The following is a 26910-nucleotide window of genomic DNA, read 5'->3' as shown; positions in this document are numbered from 1 at the left end:
AGCGCACATGGAGTTCTATGAGGACAAAGCTCCACCTCTTTACAAATATCTAGCAAAATCAAAAAATTTTAATCCAACAGCGATAAAACTTGCGGAGTATAGCTATGGAAGGAGTGAAGAGCAAGGAACCTTAGCTCTATTTATCACCCTTTTCCAAGGAACAGTGTTTTGCCTGGCTGTCAATTCTGTATGTAGTGGCATCGTTCGAGTAGTATAAATCATCGCGAGTGGTGGCATATCTTCAGTTCTTAATGGTAATCGGACTCTAGCCAACCTCATGCAGGCAAACCTATTATTCTATTTACCAAGAGGACAGGTGGACAGAGCAGGTAAAAGTGAAGTAAACTCAAACAAATTTAGTGCGTAAATACTTACATAATAAGGATGGCATAGTCGAGTGTACAAATTTCGAGAAAATATTTACCTAAAGTTGATATTCAGATAAATCGAGATCCGACGAGGACACAGGGTCAGGCTTTTACGGGCATTGTTGAACCGTACAAGGCCCTCGGGATTGATAGTATCACTCCAGAGCTTGTGAAACAGAGCAAAGAGCTTCTACTTCCACATCTTTTCGACATCATGAGGGACAGACTAGCACTGGTCCACATTCCCGAGCTGTGGCAAAGCACCCGAGTTATCTTTATCTCGAAAGTATGTAAGAGGGAGTACTCTCGCGCTAAGTGATTTAGGCCGATAAGTCTCACCTCCTTCATGGTGTACAATGGTACACAGATGGCTTTAAGACCCCTGAGGGTATTGGAGCAAACGTATATGGTCCTAGACTGAAACGTTAAGTGTCGTAACGAATATTCTCAAGCATCTTCCAAGCGGAAGTATATGCCATTAGTCTGTGCGCAGAGACTAATCTTCGTAGGAATTATCGTAGTGAGAGAATCCTTATATTTAGTTATAATCAGGCGGCACATATTTCTCTCTCATCCTTCAAGATCAAATCTTCATTGGTTCTGGAGTGTATTGAGAAGCTTAAAACCCTTGCTGAGGAAAATGCTATTCAATTGATATGGATACCAGGGCACATGGAAGTCAAAGTCGAAAGAAATAAGGAAGCTAATCAGTTAGCCAGAAGGTCTGATGCCTCGACCACGATAGTAACTGTACGCTTCCTTGCTTTAGTTCCTGGCACGATAAAGGACGTGCTCAGAAAGGCAAACACCAAACAAAGGGAACTGCATTGGCGAAACAACACGGATCTTCGTCAAGCAAAGAGCTTACTGGGGTGATACAACCCAAAGACAAACCGCCCCAAGGTGAGGGTAAGAATTATTACAGGTTTTAGATGGGTTATTGTAGGCTAAAAGGCCACTTCCACAAGCTATACAAATTCCGCCAAAGGGTCAACATTGTACCGCTTCCTGAAGTGTGGGGTCATTCCACGTAGAAGAGGGAGGTGCACAGCACGTCTATGACCAAGAGATGAGCACTTACACGGCCTAGCACTAGGATATATTCTGAAATTTATAGTGTCTTAGATGAAGTTTTGTAATGAGTTGAGGATACAATAAAGCTGCTAGTCGCATCTTCATATGACTCAATAGCACATAGGGTATGAGAATACCTTAAGGAAACACAGCTCAGTACCACTAATGTGGGTCTCGGGATATAAAGGCATAGAGTAGAATACGCAGGCAGACACAACGGTGAAAGTAGTACCGCTTACTCGGCCAATAACATCAAAACACTTCCTCATCATAGCGGAGAGAGTTGTAAGCAGCAGAGAATGATTCCTTAGAACAGTTAGAATTCACACGGGACTAATGCACCAAAGAGAGCTGTGACAGGGGCAACAATAACTCACTCTGCGCCATCAGTGAACTGCTTAGGATCCATTAGGGCTTAGGAAATGGCTGGGTACCGTGATGAGTTATTGTAATGGTAAGTGTAATGATAATAGTATTGGGATTGGTAGTGGTATTTGTAGTGATTATGATAATGGCAATTGTAATGGTAATGATAGTAATTGTATTGGTAATGATTATGCTAATAGTAATTATATGTAAGTCGTCATGTTGATACTAATAGGAATGGTATTGATAATGGTAATGGCAATTATAATTGTAATGGTAATGGATATGTGTGGTGTAATGGACTGGTAATGGCAATAGTGTTAGTAATGATTATGGTAATGATAATGTATATATTAATGGTAATGGTTTTACTAAGTACTGGTAATCGTATTTGGAATTGAAATGGTACTGGTAATGGTACTGGTAATGGAAATTGTATTGATAATGATTATGCTTATTGTAATGGATATGTTAACGGTATTGGTAGTACTAAGTACTGGCTAAGGTAATTGTAATGGTAATAATCTATGTACTGATAATCAATTGTAATGGTAATTGCAATTATAATGGTGTTATAATAGTAATGCTAGTTGTAATCCAATCCTAGTGAGCAACTCCCACACTCGGTTTTTAAGTAATTTTTGATTAGACTTTGTTTTTATAAAACGTAATGGCTTTATCGCATTAGCATACATAAACGCAGTAATACTTATTTGATGATTTAGATATCTTCATTTAAAAAAAAGCCACACACAAGCGGAAGGGCGAACAGGATTACATAACAAATGTGAAAAGTATTTACATAAATACATGTATGTATGTATGTACTGAAGTATAAATATATTCATATTTAGGAGTAGTTTAAAAAAATCAAAACAAGGGTTGCCACAATACACTGTAAATCAACTAATCAAACAGCACTCGCCCGGCCACGTGTCACACGACGCACTTCAATAATAAAGCAAAGCAAAAAGCAAAAAACCAACGCCAAAACATGAAACACAAACGGAAATCACTTAAGCATGCACTCGTTATTGTAGTTCCCATACATTTACCACCAAATGCGCGCACATCCATTCTCAACATCCACCACATTTCGAAAAAGCGGAAAAAGATTTTTAAGTGTTATTATTTTTGAACAAGTGTCAGAGGCAAAATGGACAGCGCACGAAACAGGTTGATAAGCAGGCCTATTGAACTGGTGGCATAGGAAATTGTTATGGACGGGTTGGCAGCGCGCGCATGGCTAGTAAAGACCAGTGTGATTTGTGGAACGCATGTCGAGGGATTTCGAGATTGAGTTGTAGCAAGGACAAGATGATAACGGCAATTTGCGAACGCTGCTATACGAAAGAGTATAGAATTACAGTGATAATGCAATATTTGCAATTGATTTTCGACTTTTCTCTCATTGCTGTACGTTTTGATGCTTTTATAGATGCATGAAAATGCATGAGAGCGCGGTAAGGATTTCACGCTTTTATGCGAAAACTTTCTTATATAAACCAATTTGCAAGCGCATAAAGCATCAACCACATTTCACTGTAAGTAATATCACTAAAAACTTGTAGCTGTCATAATTAAAACTATTACTAAGCCATATTTAGAGCATGAAGGGCATAGTAGATAACTTGGGCACCTAGAACACATAAAGAGACAAAGCGAGCAAGCAATTGTCAAACGCATTGTACGCAAATTAACAAAAGTTTTAAGTATAATTGTGCTAAATTAGTTGTCAGCGTCAAAATGTGCCACCAAAGGACCAAAGTTTACACTTGAATGCCTATGTATGTATGTATGTATGTATGTGCGTGGCATTTACCACAGCTTTAAGTTGTAAGTTGTTTACAGTGAGGCAGCCCACTCGTCATCATCGCATTGCTCAGCAGCTGCGGCTTCCAGAAGTTGGGAGTTGTGTTATACTCTGAATGACCGGCAGGGCAGAAATTGTCGACCGAAAACACAGACCATAAAATTTAAAACAAAAGTGATGTTTTTAGTATGTTAGTCGGTATGAAAGTATGTGCATATGCAGTATGTGTATAGACATACAAATGTAACCACAGTTACGTGCGTGGGAATAATTCTACAGTAATTCAAAAATGGCAATGATAATGGTGATGGTAATGGCTGGATGGAAATAATAATGGTATTTGCAATGGTTATGATAATCGTGATTACAACCATAACTTTAATGGTAATGGTAATGATTATTGTAATGGTAATGATTATTGTAATGGTAATGATTATGGTAATGGTATTCAATGTTAATCGAAATTGTAATTGAAAGGCTAATGCTATTGGCGAAGGTATGTAATGGTTAAGTAATGGTAATTGTGATGGCATTTGTAATAGTAATGGTGAGAGGAATGGTATTGGTAATGATACAGCTTGGTAATGGCAATGGTAGTGTTAATGGCGTGATAATTGTTGTAGTTGGCCATTACCAAGTGGCAATAATGACGGTAATAATGATGATAATGGTACTGACAATGATAATGATAAGGGCAGTGGTTATGGCAATGGAAAGTGTTATGATAGTTGTAATGAGTATAGCAGTTATATTGCTAGTAGAAATCGTATGGTTAGCGGAATGATGGTAATGGTATTAATATGTATCTATAGTATTTGAACATACAAATGTACCTATAATAATAATGGTAATGCTAATGATTATCGTAATTACCATTTTTATGGTAATGGTAATGATAATTTAGTGGTAATAATACTTAATGATAATCCAAATGGTAATTGAAAATATAACGCTATTGGTGAAATTAATGGTCAAGTAATGGTAATTGAAGTGACAATGGTAATAGTAATGGTAAAAGGAATGGTATTGGTAATGATAAATCTAGCGATCTTAGTATTGGTAATTTCAATGGAAACGGTGGTGGTAAGGATCTGATAATGGTAGTTGTAATGGTAAGGCAATGGTGTGGTAATGGTAATAGTAATAGTAACAGTGAGAGTAATAATGATGATAATGATAAAAGCCAGTGTTGCCAGAGAAATTTTGTTAGAAACCCCTAAAAAGGTTACGAAAACTAGAAAAATAAATCTTTTTCACCAGAAACATTTTTATTGAAAATTTTTTTCCAAAAAAAAAAGTAAATTTCTTTATATATTTTTTTTGTTTTCTTTACAAAATCATAACACATTTTTTTTTAACAAAAATAACAAGTTCCTGAATTCATAACAGTTTAACTTATTTGTATTTTTATAACTACACTGAGAACCGACTTAAGTTACGTCAACTAAATATGTAAAATGATTTCTGGGACTCAGGCTACATAGGTTGGGTTAGTTAGATTAGAGTGGCTGCCCGCGCAAAGCGCGGAGCTATCGTGGGCTGGAAAAGCCCATTGTTATACCTCTGGCCGAAGACATTTCTTTCTTTCCCTCCCTTAGTAATTGAACCACTGAGTGTGTTTTATATAGCACAAAAAGTCGAGCACGTTCGCCGAGTTCAAATCGGCTAAACAATCTAGAAAGTACTTATTGAAGAATTGGTTGCGCGTTTTGGCTGCGACAGAAATCGTTGGTGGGATATCCTAGCCTTTTTCCGTGTGTGCCCATCAGGCAGTGTCCGGTGATTATCCCGACTACTAATCTGAGAGAGGAGCGGTCCAGCCGGGTAACAGCTATGGATCGCTTTATATCAATCTTTGGTCAAATTTGTCTGGTAGTATGGCAGGAGGTTTCCACAGCCCACCTTATATTTACCTCCTCAACGAGTTCCTTTAGTCTATATTTGCAGGAGGTTAGAGGTATGCCCGCATTCCGAGCAGAACTGACTTCTGATATTTCCGTCCCCCTACTTGCAAGCGCGTCGGCTAGGCAGTTGCCAGGGATGTCCCTATGTCCAGGCACCCATACAACAGTCAAGTAGCATTTTGATGCCAGCAGGTTGAGAGTCTTCCTGCATTCTATGGCTACTTTGGACGTTGGATCTCGATAGAATCGCCCGATTTGATAGCAGCCTGGCTGTCAGCATAGATAGCAACACGCCTTCCTGAAGGGGCGGAGGTTATAAGCCACCGAGCCGCCTCCATTACGGGATTTAATTCTGCTTGTAAAACGCTACAATGGTCCGGTAAGAGAAAACTGAGGTTTAGCGCGAGTTCGTCAGATTAGATCCCGCTACCCACTATTTTGTTAAGCTTGGAACCATCTGTATATATGGCCGTAGACCCTGGGTTAAGGTCTGTGGCCCTTTCCCACTCATTCCTCTCTGGGATTCTTGTGGAGAATTTGTTGTCTAATCAGAGTAGAGGAGTGGTAGAGTTTCAAGTACTTTTACGTGTCCGAATCTGAGGTCTCTCCACGGCTGGATTGTATTTAACCTGGCCGCACTGCAGCCGTCAGGCTAGATAAGACGGATAGGAAAAAGTCTAAGTCAGTTTGGAGGCAAAAAGTACTGATACAAAAACGTTTCGTTCTTGTATGGCCGATACTCTGCTCTGTCCCGCTGTACCTTCTTAATGAATGAGGGACTACGAAAATATATAAAGGCATACAACATACATATATCGGTTACCTCTAAAAGGTACTAACTTCATTTACTTTCAACAAAAAAGAAAAAGAAAAAATTTAAATACATACATATACAGTATTGGCCAATACAATAGCACCCCCATTTCAAAGTGATATGGGTTGCCACTCATGTTTATTTATTTATTTTTAGGAATTTTCAATTAAAATACAGTTCATTCTCTCACAAAACTCACATAAACTCAAGTTTAAAACTTTTTAAAAGACCGCAAAAAAGTGCAAAAAATTTTCACCCAAATTTTAAACTTTTTTCTCAGAAGCGGTAGAATTTTTTTGAGTACACAGTTTTATAGCCCATTCAATTTTAGTCTAATAATGTGCAAGTTTCAAGTGGCTAAAAATTACCGTTGATTTTTTAGACTGTGTACTCAAAAAAATTCTAGAGCTTCTGAGAAAAAAGTTTGAAATTTAAGAGAAAGTTTGTTGTACTTTTTTCTGGTCTTTTAAAAAGTTTAAAACATTGGTTTATATGGGTTTTGTTAGAGAATTAACAGTATTTTAATTGAAAATTCTTAAAAACAAATAATTAAAAATAAGTGGCAAACAATATCACTTTGAAAGGGGGGTGCTATAGATATGTCCAATACTGTATGTATGTATGTATGTATGTATACATGCAACCATACATACGTACATAGTATCTATCTATTACGTAAAACTTTGACAATATGGGTGCTTAACAATATTAAACTTTTTTATAAGCAAAACATATCGTTAACTAGCGCCGAAAACCGCTTTATTGTGGTCAGCACTAAATCCAAGAAGATCCGGTAAATTTATGTATAAATCATATTTTGCTTTGTTTACAACTCATTAGTAGGGAATTATTGATAAATTTAATTAAAAATTAAAATAAATCCATTTCTTCCAGCTACTCACCGCCACCCTTCGTGCCTAATGTCACCTTTCACATCTCAACGCCGATTCAGAGTAATCCTATCGATGACAGTAAATGTAAAAATATTCATACATTAATTATTAGAGCAAAGAAGACAAAAGCTGTTTAACAAAATATGTATTTGCCAACTGCAACGTATCAGTGATAGCAACAACAACAACGGTCAACAAATCCTCCATGCATATGAATAATAAAGCAAGAAGCGGCGAAAATCCCCGCAACAAATAGTTGAGCCTTGCTTATGATTCATGAAGCATACGAAACCATTGATTTTTCCTGCCATAATCATTGTGCTCGCCTACTGTATTGGTCTTGCGCTTTTGTCAGCCACAATAAAGTAGGCATGAACCCTCAAACCCCCATGCTAAATGCAAGCCAACAGCAGTAATCACAACAACCATCCATATTCATACATATGTACATATGTATGTACGTACATACTATGTATGTAGCTAAACAGCAAAACAACTGCTGACAAAACTATCAGCACGAATACTCCTTCGTTTATGTTTTTACTTTCCTGCCACTTTCCGTAGCCCTACACATTTGACGGAAAGTGTGTACAAATCTTTTTGGCTATTGCTTGGCACAAGGGTAGTTGCAGTGGCAGATATGAATTTCCAAATCTGTACTGACATGATTTGCAGAAAGCCTTCGGAAGCAAGATAAGTACGAGTATGTACATATGTAACTTTGTTGACGTTACCAAAGCAAGCAGGCAGGTTGGTCGGCTAGTAATCAACCTCAAGAGCAAATGATAAATTATTGAGGCCATTGTTAATTTGATGACACTCAAACCGAATCCGGTTTATCTCAATGTCTGCATTCTATTCACTTGCCATTTACAAATAGCTATCAAATGAGCTGGAGCGCACTCGACCGGCCGATGATGAGCGGAGGGTGTCGGTTGAGAACAATAGCAGATGAAAGAAGCGTTTTATTTTGATTGTTTGCGAGATTTAATATGGCAAAGTCATTTTAATTGCAATCATTATGAAATTAAGTCATATTCAATTATTAAGAAGGGTGAATAGCAAATGAAAAACAAAACTTACACGGAAAGCCTGGGGCCTCATGCGACGCACACGGCTTTTGTAAATCCCATTGCATTCACGATTTTATAGCCTCTTGCTGTTATTAATACATTAATTTACGATTTAACGGTATAGTATCTTTGTTAAAAACACTTTTTCACTTAAAATTCACATCTAATAATGTTCTAATAAGAAATTTCCAAGGCTTCACAAATTGGCGCAAAAACTAAATTTACATATGGCAGCGGAAAAGGATGTGTTCAGAGTTGCATGTGACTCGTTAATAAAATTTCGGTTTGCTGGCGGAAGTTCATGAAATAATGCACTTTATTGGTTGTAAGTGCTTGTTTTGACTGTAAAATAAAGAAGTACTACAGCAATGATAAAAAAAATATTCTATGGAAGCTAAAGTCGCTGTAATTAATAAAATAAACAATTCGTATAAATCAGTTTATTGTGACACCCTGTGACTAAATACAATATTACTGCACAATGAACACTGCCACTTGAACAGCTGTGCGGAAGAAAAGTGTGGTTTCTTCCAAAATTAATACCAAGAAAGGGAACAAAATTTATTTACATTATACGCATCGTTTATGGTATTTATGTACCCTTAAAGTAATTGTAAAAGATTTGACCTTATAACTGCCTCTTCGTTTAGAGTAAACATGCCCACTAATTCCGCAAAATCACAAAAGCTAGAAACAGGGATTTTTTTGTGCCTCTGTTCCGATTACACGATGAGCTGACAACATTGCGCCAGCATGCTCAAACATTTTTCATTCCGCGTGTTTTTTTCCTGCAAATATTAAATTCTGTGAGATTTGTCTTTATTTATTGTGCTTTAATATAGTGATTAAATATGACTACCTCGCTGCAAGAGCAACTACAGCGCCTGGCCGTGCCACAGACCATGGCATTGGCCGATGCGCGTTCCAAGGCTTCGGTGTTATTTGACCGCAAGGAAGCTGGCACGAAAACGCGGCGCACCATCTATGAAATTGGCATAGCCGGATTACAGGAACTCACCGCACTTAACCCAATATTTCAATCGTTTGAAGCTACGCTCTTCAATGAATCTACCTTAGATTTAGAACGTTCTGTTGAGCAGAGTGATTTGAACAAATTGCTTGACCGCAATATTAACAAATTTCTTAATCGCCTCTCTCCCTACTTCCTGCTGCGCTCATCGCTTATGTGCTTGGAGTGGTTGATACGTCGTTTTCACATACAAGAATATAATCGCAATGCTTTGTTGGCATTAGCATTGCCTTATCATGAAACCAATGCATTCATGCTGGTCCTGCAGGTCATACGAATCAAGCAGTCAGATAAAGAATGGAATTGGTTGCGTCCTTTGCAAAAGCCTGGTGTACCGGTACCCAAATCTGTATTGCTCAACCGTGCAGCCACGGACGTAGCTTTTCTTAAATTTGTCTGTCAATCTACAATGGATGCAGTGAAAGAATGGGGCACACAGGCGAACTCGCTGCAAACTCTACTTAATTTTTATGCATCAGTGGTTGTTGGCGCTTTAGAGCACGCATCCCGGGTGGAGGAATGGCATATTATCACAATACTACCTTCGTTGATTAAAGGCTTACAGTCCGATGTGTTGGACTATGCAGCAGCTGCTTTCATAGTAGCCACGCAGCTGCTGGCACGCACACAGGTAACCACAAAGTTGTGTAAAGCTTTGGTGGATCGTGCTGCAGCTGTGTCGCTGGAACGTTTACGGGCAACGGCAGTGCTATTTCTAGTCTTCTTATTTGACAATCAAAAGAAAGCTAATCCGCAATTTAGCGAGAGAACTTTGCTTAACTTGGCCACTCAGAAGTGGTTCACTATGCACTTGGCAAGTTTGGCTAAGAGCAATGTGTATGTGCATTCGTTGTATGTAGCGCTGCTGCAAGATGCTTTGAAGGCCATCCAAGATGGTCATGATGAGTCAGTTTTGTTGAAAGCGTTTCTTGAGCGTTTATTAGACGATATAAAACTGAATGATGAATCGGCCCAGGAGGTAATTAAGTAAGTAGTTTTTTTCGGAGCATATATCAGTTAATAAAATTGTTTTTTTTTTTAGGGCTTTTCTTAACTCTTATAAAGAGCAGCCGAAACTATTGCCGCCACAGGACAGTGAGATGATTGAGCTCAGCTCCGATGATGATGATGATAATGTTACCAGTAGCAGCTTCCAGTCATGGTACTCTGAATATTTGCGTAAATTGGAAAGGAAATATCCAGCGGCATTTGATCTAACAATAAAAGAGGGCTTAAATTCGAATAATGATGACTTGTCAAGCAAACGTAGCGTGCTTAAAATGGCTTTAGGTAACTAGTATATAAATAATGTAGTACGTTGGCTTTAAACTATACATTACAGGTTTCCGATTAAAAACATTTGACACCAATGCCACAAATATATACGAACAGTTGTATCATCACACTGCCACTATACGCGCATTTGCGGTAAAAACACTACTCAGCAATTTAAATGATTACCGCGCTCGTCCACAAAATTTGCATCTGTTGCGCGAAAGCTTGGCCGATCGCATTGCCGATGACAGTGAATTGGTTGTCGCAGAAATATTGAAATTGCCTACTAAGGAGTTTGTGCAGGTGTTGGGTACAGATAAAGTAGCAGAAGCGCTGATTGGTATATTACATAAAGTGCAGTTGGACGCAACACACTGGGCGCCGCTAACAGCTGCGGCCGTGAAGCATTTAACTTCCGCAGAAGTTGTGGCAGACTATGATACAAACATTATATTACTCGCGCTAATGCCGCAACTATTTCCTGATGAAATTGACGATCAAAGATTTGAAGCTATATCGGAAATAATTGAGAGCCCACTAGGCGAGAAGTTTGGCTTCCTCAAGGAGCTTAAATTGCCTGCGAAGAGTGATGTTTACAATGCTGCAGGGTTTAAGTCCCAATTCCTCGAAGTAATTTCAAATTCACCACACATCCCTGGCGGTTTGAGTCTCTTCCGCAGCGCTGAATCGCATGGCGAACGCATATTCAGCAGCGCATTGCATTTCGCGCATTTGTTAATGTTAGCAACCGCTTGCCTGAGCAAGGATTCCACAGGGGCTGAGGCTGGTTATATATTTGCGCAGACGCGCTTACATTATCGCCGTTTTCAAGTGCGCCAACTGGAAAACAAGCAATGGAATTTCGTAAAGAAACAAGATTGCATACCATTGCAACTTTTCTCCGATTTTATCGTAGCATTGGCGCGTTATACACGCTTCGAACAACTCATGGAGTGGGAGCAGATGCAGGATGATTTACGCACATTCTTTGGCATTTTCAATCTTCTATCCGAAGAAGGCTTCAATCCACGCAATCCACCGCAGCAGCAAATGGAATGGTTGAAAACACTAAAAGAAGTATTTGGCATCGCTTTTGATAGCGCACAAGAGAAGCTAGAATTCCTCTCCAACTTCTATGTGTATGAAGACAACGCTGCTGTTGGCGAGGAGTATCCGCTTTTACGCTTGCGTGCCTTCAAGCTAACCAATGCCTTATTAAAAAACAAGCAAAACAAATTGCAACTAAATGCCTCGCACGTTTACCGCATCGCGACCGCATTGACTGCGCCCTCGGAGACCACACGCCTGCAGGCGCTTGAAACACTAAAGGTACTGCAGGAAAGCGTTGAATTAAAGGCACATTTATCGCAGTTCGTCGACAGCATACTGGCGCGCAGCTACGAGTTTAGCATGGACCACGAGCAATTCCCGCTCATACTGTACACTATACTCAAACCAACGCAGAAGAAACAACAGCCACAAAGTGTGAAAATATTGCGAGAAATTCTGCAGCTAATCACGGCTGAAGACTCACTTAATAATGCCGTATTCACAGCGCAAGTGCTGAAAACCTTGAAGCACATAAATGACGATAATTTGTTAGCTGATTTAATACCGCTGGGCGCGCGCACCTTTAAGAAAGCACGCAGAGAGGATGCACTGCTGCTGCTACCCGAGCCATATTGCACTATACTGCAGCTAATTTGCGAACGCTTTGAGAGTCACACAATCGATGCTGTGCTGGCGGACGATCCAGCGGCTTGGCAGTTCATTGAGCAAATATTTACAGCGCATAACGTATTTGTGCCGCATAATGGCAAGCTGCGTTCCGTGCCTTGCCTGCTGCTCGAGGTGCTTGACGAATACTGCTACGAGCAGATGCCGCAGAATTATAAAAGCGAGCTTGTGAAATTGATTGTGAAAACAATGGCCGCCTCAGATAATGATGCTGTCTTCCTTAGTTCCAACAAGATGCTGAAAAAGTGTACGGTTAATTGTGCGCCACTCGTCGACTTGTTGGTGCAAATGTGTCGCGTTGATGGCACTTCAGAAGCAAATGCTAAGCGTAAGTCCCTAGCCGCAGCTGCTGACAAACGCGATCAGAAAGCTGTTAGCTTATCAACGGCGAAAGTGAGCACTTTTGCATGGAAGCAGGGTGTAGCGCTGTTGGAGTTGCTCGAACACAAAAAGAAGCTCGTGCAGTCGGAGCAATTGTTGGCGCCGCTTTTCGAACTATTGCGCTTCTGTTTGGAGCAGGAGGAGCAAACTGTGGTGGAGTATACGAAGCAATTGGCGCTTTCCATGATACTCCATTGCTGTCAACACGCGCGGTCAAGCGGCGTACAGCTAACCAACGTGCTGCCAAAGTCTACTTTCCGCATTGATTTGATCGTACAGTGCGTGCGAGGCGCGCAGAACCCGCAAACACAGAATAACGCCTTACTGTTGTTGTCTCACTGTGCAGCGCTCTTTCCGCAGCAGGTGTTGCATAGTGTAGTGGACGTGTTCACATTCATGGGCTCATCGGTAGTGCGGCACGATGATGCATTTAGCTTCCACATCATCAACAATGTGATAGAGTCTATCGTGCCGATACTGGTGCGTTCGCAGGACAGTAGTGCAAAAGGCGATGGTAATACTTCCGCATATGTCATACCGGTGCTAAAGGTGTTCTCCGATATACTGCTGGATGTGCCCGAGCATCGCCGTTTGCCACTCTACCACAAGCTGTTCCAGACGCTCGGTGCCGAGCAATACCTATGGATTTTCCTCTGCATTGTTTTTGAGGCAATTGTGCTGGAGGATGAAAAGCAGCGATTATTGCAACGCAAGAATAAAAACGCGAAACCCACAACGTCCTCAGCATCAGGGGCAAGTGGTGGCGAGAAATTCTCGAAGCGCTTGGAAATCTGCTTGGAGTTGACCAACACTTTTGAACCACAAATAACGCTCGAGACATGTATAGAACTTCTAAGTTACATCAAGGCGCTGCCGCTCGACAAAAAAGACGGCGGAAATAGCAAGGAGAAAAACAAGCCGATGCCGCTAGCCATGGATTCTACCGAAATGAGTCTTTTCGACGTGCAATCTCGCACCGCCAAGCAACTGCGACACTACAAATATGTCATCATGCAGTTTCTCTCGACCATTTCCAATTCAACAGAGTTTTTGCGTAAAATTGCGTTGCTCACCGACTCCGAACAATTGTCTATAAAATCCTATTATCAGAGTTTCATCATTAAAACACTTTCGTATGTTCCCGTCGTCAACACTGCCATTGAGGCAGCCGAGGAAGTGTCACAAACCAAGTTCTGGAAGGTCATACTACACCACCTGCACGATGTGTTGGACAATGCCATATCGCTGTTCTCCCCGGACATGTTCCTCGTCGTCATACACGGGCTCATGCGACATCAGCTACTTAGCATACGAAAGAAAGTTATTGAATTGCTGATCAGTAAACTCCAGCAACGCGATGGCTATTTTGAAAATTGTGATCCAGATAATTTCTACAATCTACTTGAGCCGCTAAGTGACATCACGTTGGGCATACTCAAGCATCAGGAGCCGCCATCAACTTCGGGCACTGCATCGCCTTCTTCCTCCAATGATTTGGTATTCCTACAGCAGACCGCACTGATTGCCATCAAACTCTTATCGAAAATGTTTGCGCTTCAACATATCGAGGAGTTTAAAGAAATACTGGGGCATTTAATAAAGGTGTTAAAACAACGTTCAAATATCTCAAAAATTGTGCTGGCAACTGTTCTTTTGACGATTGTTGAAATTTCTTCGAACTTGAAAGCGCATTCATTGGCACTGCTGCCTAAATATATGCCGCAGATGATTGAAATTCTGCAAGATCAAGCGAAGCTGGTGCAAACGCAACCACCGGACAATGTGTGCATCGCTATTATCACAGGTGAGTAAATGTTAGATAATATTTGAAATTTAGGCCCCTATTATGGTTCACAACTCAACTTAGTTAAGTTGTATCTGAGACAACTCAACTATTTATTGACTGTTGCCAGTGAAAAAGTCGGAAATTTGATACAAATTTAGGTATTTTAATAATAATATATGTATTATTTTGATTATGTTAAAATAATTCAATGCAAAAAAAATGAAAATCAGTTACGAATTATGTTTTACCGATAATCCTGAGGATGCTGCTACCAGACAACTGACAGACAACTACGTTTTCAAAGTTGAGTTGGGTTGTGTCCCACAATACCAATTTACAACTTACAACTCAACTATCTGCAAAGTTGTGACTCATAATAGGGGCCTTACAGTGAGTGTATGCCAAGAAATTTCAAAGCAGCTACAAGGAGATTTCTTGAGTGCCACTGTAATAAGTATAGAAATTTGAGAGTCAATGTAATAAGGGTCATCGAAAAAATCGATAAACAATTAATCATTTGGACAAATGTATCGATATGAAGATCCGTTCGCCTATAGGTAATTAGTCCCCTTCCAGACACGTCAAGTCTTGAAAGCAATTTTTTTCGCATTCTCTTTAGTGTTTTCTATTCCAGGCGCGTCAAATTTTATTGCATTCAAGTGGTTCTTCTTGGTTGGTTGGTGGTGAATTCTTAGTTCTTTAAATAGAAAGCAACCAAAAGATCCAAAGAGACCATAAAACTTGAAAACTGACTTATGTAGGTACATATCGAGCCCTAACCTGCAAAATAACGTAAGCGACATTGTTTTAAAAATTGTATTTTCGATGCAGAAGTGCATCTAGACGCTCTAGGAATATTTCTGCATCAAAAAGAAAATTTTGAAAAAAATCACGCTTACGTTATTTTGGCGGTAAGGGCTCGATATATCGACAAAAAATAACTGTAAAATCTATCGAAAATTACATATGGGCATTCCCATGGTGGCGCACGTGACAGTCGTACGATTTCAATGTGATACAAAAAAGGAATACCATTTGTTTTCTTTAACTTTTTTGGGCCATTGTATAGCACATAATTAGCTCTATATTTAACCGAAAGATGAAATCAATCGAACTGCTTGGTCCTGAAATATAAGCATTTAAAGAGAGTGTCGTTACGTGACAAAAAATGGAAGGTGATTTTTTCTTTTCTTACAAAATCGCAAAACTCTGCGAATTGTGGATGGCTATTTTCATGAAACTTATTTTAATATGATTTGGAGCAATTCTAGTTGTTTTTAGAGTTTTTCGAATTAATGCAAATTGTTTCAATTCTATTTTACAACGCCAAGTGTGAAACGTGACGTGACGTGGCGTCACGTGACATAAATTTCCATCGTTATATATTTGTTAATATTGCTTTTAAATGAATTTTTAACTCAATTAAAACTTGTATTTTATGTAGAATATACTTTATATTTTGACTTCAGCGCCAATTCAGAGTCAATTTATTAAAAATCTATGATTTATTATGTTTCAACTACATACGACAAATTCGAACCAAATCGGACCATAAATACGGTTTTTCGAAATATCTCGACCTTGGCACCACCTAGGAAGACCATTTTATGCAAACATGATTCTACTTACATAGCCAGTATATACTTTAAAAAGCAGACAAATCGGCCCGTAAATACGTTAGATATAGAACTTTTATTTTTTTTGTCGTGGTGGACCTTCCGCTGGAAACACCCATATATGAAAAAATAAATCGATAACATCGATAGCAGACAACAGGCATAAGAGCACTCATATTTTGTGACTTATCATAAAATCTGATGTATCGCTGTAACCATATCGATAACGTGGTCGATGAAAAATCGATGCAACTATCGAAAAATATGTCGAAAATCGACGATAAATGGAGCAGGAGGAAAGAAAATTATTTTGTTTGCCTTTTTAATTCACTGGCACGAAAACACCTAGAATAGCATAAATAAAATGTTTATTCATTGGTATATCGATAAAGAAATCGATAAATAGTGACACTAATAACTCTCGAAAGTTATGTCGAAAAATTAATCGATAACAATATGGGTAAATATATCGATAAACCAATCGATATTTCGATGGCTGAGTGGGAGATCGATCTATCTCGGCAGCCAGTTCGAAAACACCCTATCTCAGAAAATTTTTGAACAATGCTCTATCTCAGAAAACTTTTCAAGAACGCCCTACTTCAGAATTTGACTGAAAAACGCCTTATCTCGGAATTTAGTTGAAGAATGCCCTATCTTAGCTGCCAATTTAAAATCGCCCTATCTCAGCTTATTTTCAAAGTATTTTCGTTCGAGATAGGGCGCTTTTGAACTGAGTTCTGACATAGGGCGTTATTCAATCAAATTCTGAAGCAGGGCGTTCGTGAAAAGTTTTCTGAGATAGGGCGTTTTTGAACTGGCTGGCGAGATAGGTCGATCTTCCACTCAGCCATCGATTTATGTATATAGAAAAATGCTTTTATACAACAGCAACTATAAACAAATTTATTACCAATATAATCCAATATTCTATTTAATGTACATAAGTTTATTTAGAAATAATAGGCCCGATTATGGTTGTCAACAAAAATAGACCCCCCAGTCCCAGGCTAGCTACGCTGGCCACAATATTTTTACGGAAAGATGTTCCTCACAAAACTACCGGTGTTGGACCGATGAGGGCTATTTTTTGACGAAAAAATGACATCGATGTCGGCAAACAATAGGGTCGATTAATTCAAAAGTTTCGTGAATTCACTCGAATAACACTTTTTATTAAATCTCTTTTCACAGGCACCCAAAAGCTCTTCGAATCCCTGCCACTCTTCTTGGGCCCCTACATAGTGGATGTAATCACCGCGCTGAGTACGATTTCCGCCATTATTAGTGCACAACAACAAAATGAGCGCGATCAACGTACCACCACCGCATTGCATCGCATCTCCACCATCTGGTCGAAAATAGCAAGCGACGTGCCGGTTCGCATACTCGTACCCAGCTGCGAGAAGTCCTACCGCAAGCTAATGGATGCACACAATTACGCCGACATTGGTGTTTTAATGGAACTGCTACCCGAATGCATCAACAAGACAGCGAGCGCTGATCTGAGCGGTGTGCAAAGTGAGTTGAGCACATTCTTCTTGTATGCCTTGGAATTCCGTTTGCAGGTGCAAGGCCATTGTGAGTTTGAGCGAGCTGCTAGCACCGAAAAAGTTATTATCGATGCCTTCGTCACTTGGGTATTGAAGCTATCCGAGAGCAGTTTTCGTCCATTCTATCAGAAGGTGTATGAGTGGGCCATTAAACAACGGGCACAACGTGAAACCATTCTAACATTCTTCCTGCTCACCAACCGCATCGCCGAAGCGCTCAAATCATTATTCTTACTCTTTGCGCGCGACTTCATCGACGATGCGGCTACTTTGCTAAACGACTACAATGCGGCAAAACAAGCGATTGATACCGATGTGGAGACACTCACCGTCAATATTGTTAAAGCCATATTGAATACACTCCACACCCTCTTCCTACACGACAGCAAAGGTTTCATCAACAGCCAACGCTTTGAGGTGCTCATGGTGCCACTGGTTGATCAGCTGGAGAATCGCTTGGTGTTGGAAAACGAAGAATTGCAGCAGTCATTGCAGGCATGCCTTGCACAGTTGGCCGCAGCCGTCTCGAATGACATCATGTGGAAGCAGCTGAACTATCAAGTGTTGATGAAGACACGCACAAACGTACCTGAGGTGCGCATATTGTCCTTCAATTGCTGCGTGGAGATTGCACGCAAATTGGGTGAAGACTTTACGTCACTGCTGCCGGAAACGGTGCCTTTCGTGGCCGAGCTGTTGGAGGATGAGAATCAGCGTGTGGAGAAGAACACGCGGCAGGCTGTGCAGGAGCTCGAAAATATACTCGGCGAGTCCTTGCAGAGTTACTTATAAGTTGTGAGTGCTTTAAAATGAATGGCTAAAAGAGGGTAATAAATATTTGACAATATTCAAGAAGAAAAAAAAGCGAGTTGTTGCATGGCTAAAAACTTCATATTCTCTTTTAATGCAAACGCCAAATTCCTTTGGTAAATTAAAGTATAGGCACAGACTTCATTCGTCTGAATATTTAATTAATATATTTATATTTAAACATTAAATGTATAAGCAAGGAAAAAAAAAACAATAACACGAGAAAGTTTTTATGCTGGGCGGTAGGTTAAGTATCTGTACAATAGATAATATTATACTGCCAAAGGCTTACTTAATAGTATTTCAACACACTCGTACATTCTACACAAATATGTATTATAGTAGTATATTCAGCAACAAAATCACGTAAAGCTATGCCAACAACACTATATTGGATGGACACATACATATGGATACATATATAGGTCGATTTTTTGTTCTTAAAACTATCCAAAAAGTTGGTATACAAAATAGTTACAATACAAAATCCAAAGCGGCTAATGTGCGTAGCCAATGTTATTGATATGTGCATTCGATTGTGTATTATTAGCGGTAGTCTTGTCCGCCGGCAACTCGGGATCCTCACGCTCCTCCTCCTCGTCAATAATACTAATATCACGAATGGATGGACGATGACTGCGTCGCCAGCCTTTAATGTAAATGAGTAATAAACAATTAATTCATTGCATTTAATATATGTTTGTGTGTATGTATAAATACATAAAATTCAAATGCAAATTCTTTGTAAGCGATAAAGCGATAATGTTTTACGTGTTAAAATAATTTGTGTCCGGGAAGGATATAGGAGAATTACTTTTCAATTTTTTGTTATTATTATGGGCTCTAAACTCCCAAATTACTGGACCATATCTTAATAATTGACGCGTTAAAATAACATATTTATTTGTGTCGGCGAAGGATATAGGAGATTTATGTATAGATTTTTTTGTTAAAATTATTAGCTTAATGTCCACCACGATTTCTTGTTATTATTTGCTATACTATTTATATGTGTACATATGTAAATGCTTACCCTCCAGTACTTGTGGTTGTTTGGTGCGTGTCAGCAGCCGCGGACCGGTTAGAGTGATCAAAATAGCACCTAAAGGCGCTGTCAAAACAATACTTAAAACGCAAAGTGTCTGCACAATACTGGCATAGCGTTTCTCGGTGTCGCTAGCATTATTGCCCAGATTGCGCAGAGCAACTGGCGCAAGCGCCGCTTGTACAGTGGCTTTCGACATCCAGGCGATGGCAACAAAGAATTTCTCCTTGGTATTGAGGCGGTCACCAAAAGCAATGCCCGCTGTGCAAAGGATGCGTATGACCGCAGCAACCACAATGCATGTCACGCCCAAGTAGACAATGTCGCCATCCAATTCGTTAATCTGCGAAGCAAAAAAAAAACTAGTAATTTTTAAGCGAAAAAACAAAACTCACTTCAATTCTTATATAAAAATTTAAGATTATCGTTAATTTTTTCACGATCCAATAATCGGATTTAAACCAAATTAGTATGGGACCACCTGTGAAGTAAAAAAAAATTTATAGAAATCGTGTAACGTGGTCCCAAAAAAATATATATGTATATTCCGAATTGATTTTGTGAAGTCGGCTAAAAAAATTATTAATTTCAAATTTGTATTTTCAACTTTTCAACACTCATACTACACCTACCTTAATAGTGGTGCCTGTAACGCTAAATAGTATCGGCTCGAATACCATCCAAATGATTTCGAATGCTGTGCCCACTGGATTATCCTCCACCTCCCAACCTTGTTTGCACCAGAACAAGTTCGATACAAATGCCGAAAAGACGACCGCCAACGGGCCGGCGCCCTCGTATTCAATCTTATCACTGCCATAAATGGCAACTAAGCCGCCAGCGAATAATAATATAGTACGCAGTGGCACAACATATTCATCACCCTTCTCCGGAAAGAAACGCGCCATATAACCCCAGATGACGCCAAATGCAAGACCACCAATGATACACACAGGTGCCTGCGAAATCTGATAGCCGAGGCCACGATCCGAGAACATAACGCTGCTTATGATGCCAAAAAGTGCTACAGATAAGGCATCATCGATGCCGGAAACGGCGATAATCAAGGTGGGTATACCCTTGGCTACGCCATAACCTTTCGAACGCAATCGAAGAAGACAAGGCACAACAACAGCCGGCGATACGGCTGCAATTACTGCAGCCAATAGAAATGACCAGATCCAAGGTAAATCCAAGAGCCAGTGAGATGTAAGCGAAATGATAAGAGCCTCCATGAACCATGGAATAATGCCAAGTTTAAGTATTGTTTTGTAGACCTTACGAAAAGCCTCAGGCTCCATTTCGAGTCCAGCTCGAATAAGTATAATGGTAAGCGCAAATTTGCGCAAATGTGCTGTAACGCGCGAGAAATCTCCATCCAAATGTACCCAGCCAACATTCTGCAACAAAGAAAGAGAGAGAGAGAGAGAGAAAATGTTGTATTCAGTTATGTTTGCTTTAGTAACTGTTTCTTAATTGTAACTTTAACCAAATACTCGCAGTTTCGTACACATCTGAATTAGAAATTTTTTCCATTTGTTTACAGAAGTACGCCTACTCACAACGGCGATTGTATATTTATGAGAAGCTGATTTTCTCGGCGGGCACTTTTAGAGAAAAAAGTTTTTTTTTTTATTTATTTATTTTTTGTTTTTTTTTGTTTTGTTTTTTGTTAGTTTTTTTGTTTTGTTTGTTTTTTTTTGTTTTGTTTGTTTTTTTTGTTTTGTTTTATTTTTGTTTTGTTTTATTTTTGTTTTTTTTTTATGTTGGGTTGAACCGAGCTTGATCCTTGGCCCTGCGGAATGGTAGCACGCACTGCTAACCATCACACCACAGCTGCCGCCGATCATCAATTTGGCTTCAGGAAAAAATACAGCACAATTGAACAAGTCCTTCCCCGATATTTCACAAGCTTTCGACCGCGTTTGATACGATGAATTACTTTATGAAAATAAAACTACACTACCAATTAACTTCTATATATTTATTCAGTCGTACCTTAAAAATCGCTACTTTGTTGTTGTTGTTGTTGTAGCGGCTACAACAACCCCGCCCAGATCGGTTGGTATCTCAGTCGTTGTCGTCAAGTTCCACTAACGGCAACCCTAGGAAGCGTGCAGCTTCTGCGGGGTTTGCCCAAAGGGACAAGGCCGTTAGGGTTGTCGGGTTTTCCGGGCATGCGAAGAGATGTTTCGAGTCATGTGGGGTCTCTCCGCATGCCGGACATTCGTTCGGCACATCCTCATTCAACCTACTCAAGTAGAAGTTTAACCTGCTGCAGTAGCCGGAGCGAAGTTGTGCGAGTGTAGTGCGTGTCTCCCGAGGCAGATGAAGCTCAGTCTCGTCTATGTCCGGGGGTGGTGTGCCTAGAACGGCATTCACAGGTCTAGAGTCTACATAACTCGAGACTGAGTCCCTGTGAATGCCGTTCAGGGCCTGTCTGTAAGCTGTCGGGTCCAGAGGTTGCTTAATGAACCTCTGGACTTCGTCCGTTAGTTCATATAGATGCCTCCTGACGTGCCTAGGCGAGGGCTCCTCTGCAAGCAGCTGTCTGCTTGGGTGGCCACTTCTGTGGCTCCCGATCAGGAACTGCTTGCGGAGCAATATATTATGCTCATTTACCGGGAGCATTTGCGCCTCGCCGTGCAGGTGGTGTTCAGGCGACATCAAGAGGCATCCCGTCGCTGTCCTGAGTGCGGTATTTTGTACAGTCTGTAGCTTCGTCCACTGCGTCCTACTAGTCCCTGGCGACCACACTGGCGCTGCGTAGTTCAAAACCGGCCGGCCTATTGCCTTGTATGTTGCCAGCAACGTTTCTTTGTCTTTGCCGCAAGTACTGCCGGCTAGCGACTTGAGGACCTTGTTGCGGCTCTGTACTTTATTGACAATAGCGGTTGAGTGCGCAGAGAAGGAGAGCAGGCTGTCGAAAGTTACTCCGAGTATTTTGGGGTTATTCACCGTCGGAATTGGTGTGTCATCGACGTGAATCCCCAGCGGTAGCCTGACCTCCTTCGTCCAGGTTGTGAACAGGGTCGCGGAGGATTTCGTAGGGGAGAGGGCTAGACACTTTGCAGTGAAGAAGCGAGAAAGTTCGGAGAGATAGCCGTTTACTTTCGAACACAGGTCATCAATTCCATTCCCAGTCGCCATGATCGAGCAATCGTCGGCATAGGAGACAATCGAGACTCCCTCTGGTGGTTGAGGGAGCTTTGAAATATAAAAGTTAAACAGTAGCGGGGAAAGGACACCACCCTGAGGAACCCCCTGTTTTATTTTTCGCTGCTTACTCGTTTTGTCTCTAAACATTACCGACGAATGTCGACCACTCAGATAATTTGCCGACCACCGTTTGAGCCTCTGTGGGAGAGAGGAGGCCTCTATATCTTCTAGTAGCGTGGAATGGCAGACGGTGTCAAACGCCTTTGACAAGTCCAACGCTACTAGGATCGTTCTCTCACAGGGACGATTACGGTTAAGGCCACGAGTTATCTGAGTGTTTATGGCGTTAAGTGCTGTTGTTGTACTGTGCACTTTACGGAAACCATGCTGATGCATCGCTGGGGTCAGGTGATTTGTGAAGTACGGGAGTAGCAAGGCCTCGAGTGTCTTCGCTACCGGGGAAAGGAGTGTAATCGGACGATACGAATCTCCTTTGTTGGCAGGTTTCCCCGGTTTGAGCAGTGGGACCACTCTCCCCACCTTCCAGATGTCTGGGATGATGAGAGTGGCCATTGACAAATTGAGGTCCTCCGTTAGGTACGCTACCCCCGCAGGACCCAAATTTTTCAGCACCAGCATGCATATTCCGTCGGGACCCATGGCTTTGGAGGCTTTCGCCTTCCCGATGGCCACCTGAACTTCACCGCAAGTGAAAGCAAGGGGGGCACAAGTTGTTGGCAGTTTGTGCAGCCTTCTGGTCACTCGACGCTTGGCTTTGTCCACCGGAGGATGCAGTATGAACTGCCGGCTAAAAAAGCTCGCGCATCGCTCCGGGTCCGACGAAGCATGGTCGCCGAAGGAAATTTCGACTCTGTCGTCGTGCTTCGTCGGATTAGACAATGACCTCACGGTTGACCAAAGCTTGCTCACACCAGAGGTGAAGTTACAAGTCTTCAGATGCTCCTCCCACTTCTTCCGCTTATGTACGTTTACAAGTTGCCGAATCTCCGCGTTGAGATCCCTGATACGGGGATCTCCGGGATCGGCCTGACGAAGGCTGTCACGCTCATTGGCTAGAACAGCCGCTTCGGCAGGGAAGTTTGGACGTGGGTCCGATAAACACCCTGCCGGTATGAAGCGAGCTGCAGCAGCAGTGATAGCCCTGCGGAACTTACGTTCACCGAGATGGACGTCGGTTGGTGTGGGGAGCGATGCGAAGGTGTTTTCGGTAAACTCCGCGTAACCTTTCCAATCAGCTTTAGAAAATTTGATATAGGTCCGGTGTTTGGCGGAGGCAAAGTCGGTTGGTTTATCAATCGAGATGACTATGGGTAGATGGTCTGATGCTAGAGTCAGCATAGGTCGCCACGTTATGCTGTTTATCAGACCAGCGCTGACTATTGTGATGTCTGGCGAGCTACTGCAGTTACCCATAATCCTGGTGGGTGCGTCGTCGTTCATTGTGCAGAATGTCGAATCGTCTATCTGCTCAGCCAAGTCTGTTCCCCTACGATCGTTTGACAGGCTTGAGTGCCAAAGATCGTTGTGCGCATTAAAGTCACCTACTACCATACGGTTTTCACCTCTGAGGAGCGCACCTATATCAGGGTGATATCCTGCCGGGCAGCAGGTGACAGGGGGTATGTATATGTTGAATATTTCGAGCTCGACATCGCCTGACCGGATAGCGATGCCCTGACATTCTAGGGTGGTATCCCTGCGGTCGATGTCTGCTTCGATAAGACGATATTGCACGGTGTGGTGCGTGATGAACGCTAAGCCACCACCATTATCTCGCTCGCGATCTCGACGGTGCACGTTGTACCCGGCGCAATTCAACAAAGTTGAATTGCTGTGCAACTTCGTCTCTTGGACCGCAGCTATTAATATACCATGCCGACACATGAAGACGGTTATCTCCTCAATCTTGCTCTGTAGCCCGTTACAGTTGAATTGAAGGAGCTTCATGTGGTTCGGGAGACGTGTCGTGATGTGGGGTGTGAGTGAGGTGTATGTTCTTGCCGCCGTTGGCTGTGTGTGCTGCTGAGGTGATTGCCGCCCTGTGGTGGTGGTGGGGGGCGTCGCAATTGGAGTCTGCGACCGAGCAGCGCAACACGGGCCCTCGAAGTTCCCCGTCCAATCTCGCGTGGTACGCAGACCTGAGCATGCCCTAAAGTGCCACCAGCCAAGGCAGGTGTTGCACTTGACTGATGTCACATTACGGAATATCCTGGTCTGACATACCGTGCAGATTGTAGGGGGAACCAGGAGTTGTTGGCGGCGGCGTGTGGGTGGTGGTGCGGTTGTGTGTGTTATGTGGTCTGTGGTGGCTGTGGTACGGTCTGTGGTGTTATTTTGTTGTTGTGTTGTGGTGACTGTGTGTGGCTGCTGTGTGAGTGTGTGGGGCTGCACGGGCAGACTATGGTTAGCCGTGGAAGCTGCTCTATTTGAGCAACAGGGGGCCACGTACGACGTGGTCCACTGTCTGTGTGTCCGTAGTCCCGAGCAGACCCTGAGGTGACTCCACCCCTCGCAGGCATTACACTTGACTGAGGTGGAGTTGTGGTGTAATCGTCTTCGGCATACACAGCAGGTGTATGTTTCTGGCCCAGGGTTTGACTCGATGCCAGCCCTGAGTAGGAGAATGCGTAGTGAATGTAGCCTATGGACGGACAACTTCTAAGATACTTCGCCGACCTAAACCGGGTTAGATCACCGAAACAACAGCCCTTGGTCGGGTGAAACCCGAGTCATTCCGGTACGTAGAACCGGCTGTCGTGGGAATGACTTTTTCGTCAAGCAGGGTATTGATCCGTCCAAACCACACCAATGCTTAGCAGGCGCATCCCAAGCAAGCGTTATGGGCCCAATCCTAAATTTAGTCTACACATACTTCAGAAGGAATCGCCGTCGGCACCTTTGCTGGTTAAAAGATTGGCGAATAAAGTCCAATGAGTCAAAATCTGCCCAGGTGGCATTCACCCTCAAACGATATACCTGCCCGCCCGTGTAACTCAATGGTATATATACCTGCATTAGGGTAATTCTTGATATGAAACGAACGATTTTTTTCTGTTTCACCCTCTCAATCGGAAATACCACATATAAATTTTGGCCCTGATTGGAGACGGTTAAGGGCTGTCGCACAGTGGGAAAAGTTCCTCCATAGAGACTCAAAAAATTGAAATTATTTTTATTTTTTTTTCATTTAATACCCAAAATCGAATCGATACTACCATAATCGAAGGTATCAAGGTGCCGATTGGAGTCGGTTAAGACGTCTTCATGGTGTAATTTGAACTTTGACCCCTGTGCGACACGCCTTAACCGACTTCAATCGGAACCAAAGATTTATATGTGATATCTTCAACTGTATAAGCAACGACGTTGGGGTTAAAGGGGTCAAAAAATATGATGTAAAAATTTACTTCCCACAATTAAGGATAATATAGGTATATCCTCCAAAGTAACGAGACTTATTATCTTGATATGTACCTTGATAGAAAGTTAACCTCGAGAACGGATATATTTACAAGAAGAAAGGCCCTGGGACTAAAACTCCCTAGCTGCAATCGCTTATGAATTGTCGCTCTAAATGATCTACTGACAATAACTCCTCTTATACTCTACTATTATAAAACCGATCGGGACCTACGGAATTCAGTTGCAGGAGAAAACACAAACCATGCTTTCTCTTATAATCTAACACCAAAATTCATAAAAAAATAAAGAAGACTTTAACTGTTTTATAAATCGAAAATTTTTATGAAAATGCTAATTTATAAAGCTTTTTCAACCTACTTTATTTTTTATGAATATACTTTTTAAACATTTAGCTCCATTTTTCGCGAAATGAAGATTGAAATCGGTGGTATTTCCATTTTAAATTAAAAGTATTTTTAAATAAAATGCGCTTAAATAACAAATAAATATATAAAGACTTCCTATCTTTGAAAAAAATGTTTATACAATTTTTATTATCATAAAATTAATGCAAGCAAACTATTATATGTCTCACAGACGTTTGGTTATCTTTTCAGCAACTTTTAGCAGAGTTATCTTTGTGGGGTTAATCATTTTCAACAAAAAAAAAAAAACATCAAAAGATCTTATTCGTTGAGTATACAAGTTGTTTGCGTGGAAGTACTGTTAGTGTCTTTCTCAAAAAGATTTTGAGAAGGCATCATTGTAGCCCATTCAATTTAAGTACAAT

General features: G+C 41.3%; 2 protein-coding genes across 3 annotated transcripts in view; one reads left to right on the top strand and one right to left on the bottom strand.

Annotated features, from left to right (window-relative positions):
• Positions 1–9033: 9033 nt before the first annotated feature.
• Positions 9034–18573, top strand: LOC118735652 (HEAT repeat-containing protein 1 homolog). Its single transcript, XM_036465538.1, has 4 exons — positions 9034–10322; positions 10378–10625; positions 10678–14532; positions 17325–18573. The coding sequence occupies exons 1-4, from the start codon at positions 9157–9159 to the stop codon at positions 18473–18475; spliced, it is 6420 nt and encodes a 2139-aa protein (XP_036321431.1). The 5' UTR covers positions 9034–9156; the 3' UTR covers positions 18476–18573.
• A 41-nt stretch (positions 18574–18614) lies between these two features.
• LOC118735653 (sodium/hydrogen exchanger 9B1) overlaps positions 18615–26910 on the bottom strand; it is a 55958-nt gene continuing 47662 nt past the window's right edge. For both annotated transcript variants that reach the window (XM_036465540.1, XM_036465539.1), the window contains exons 6-8: positions 20171–20938; positions 19527–19881; positions 18615–19142 (exon numbers count right to left, since the gene is read on the bottom strand). In XM_036465540.1, the coding sequence (XP_036321433.1) occupies positions 18991–19142; positions 19527–19881; positions 20171–20938 (1275 nt within the window). In that variant the 3' untranslated portion in view covers positions 18615–18990. The remainder of the gene's footprint in view (positions 19143–19526; positions 19882–20170; positions 20939–26910) is intronic.

This window comes from Rhagoletis pomonella, unplaced genomic scaffold (assembly GCF_013731165.1).
Source record: "Rhagoletis pomonella isolate Grant_MI unplaced genomic scaffold, Rhpom_1.0 Rhpom_scaffold_00003, whole genome shotgun sequence".
Classification (NCBI taxonomy): domain Eukaryota; kingdom Metazoa; phylum Arthropoda; class Insecta; order Diptera; family Tephritidae; genus Rhagoletis; species Rhagoletis pomonella.
Note: the sequence above shows the minus strand (reverse complement) of the source record. Positions and strands in the feature narration are given on the sequence as shown.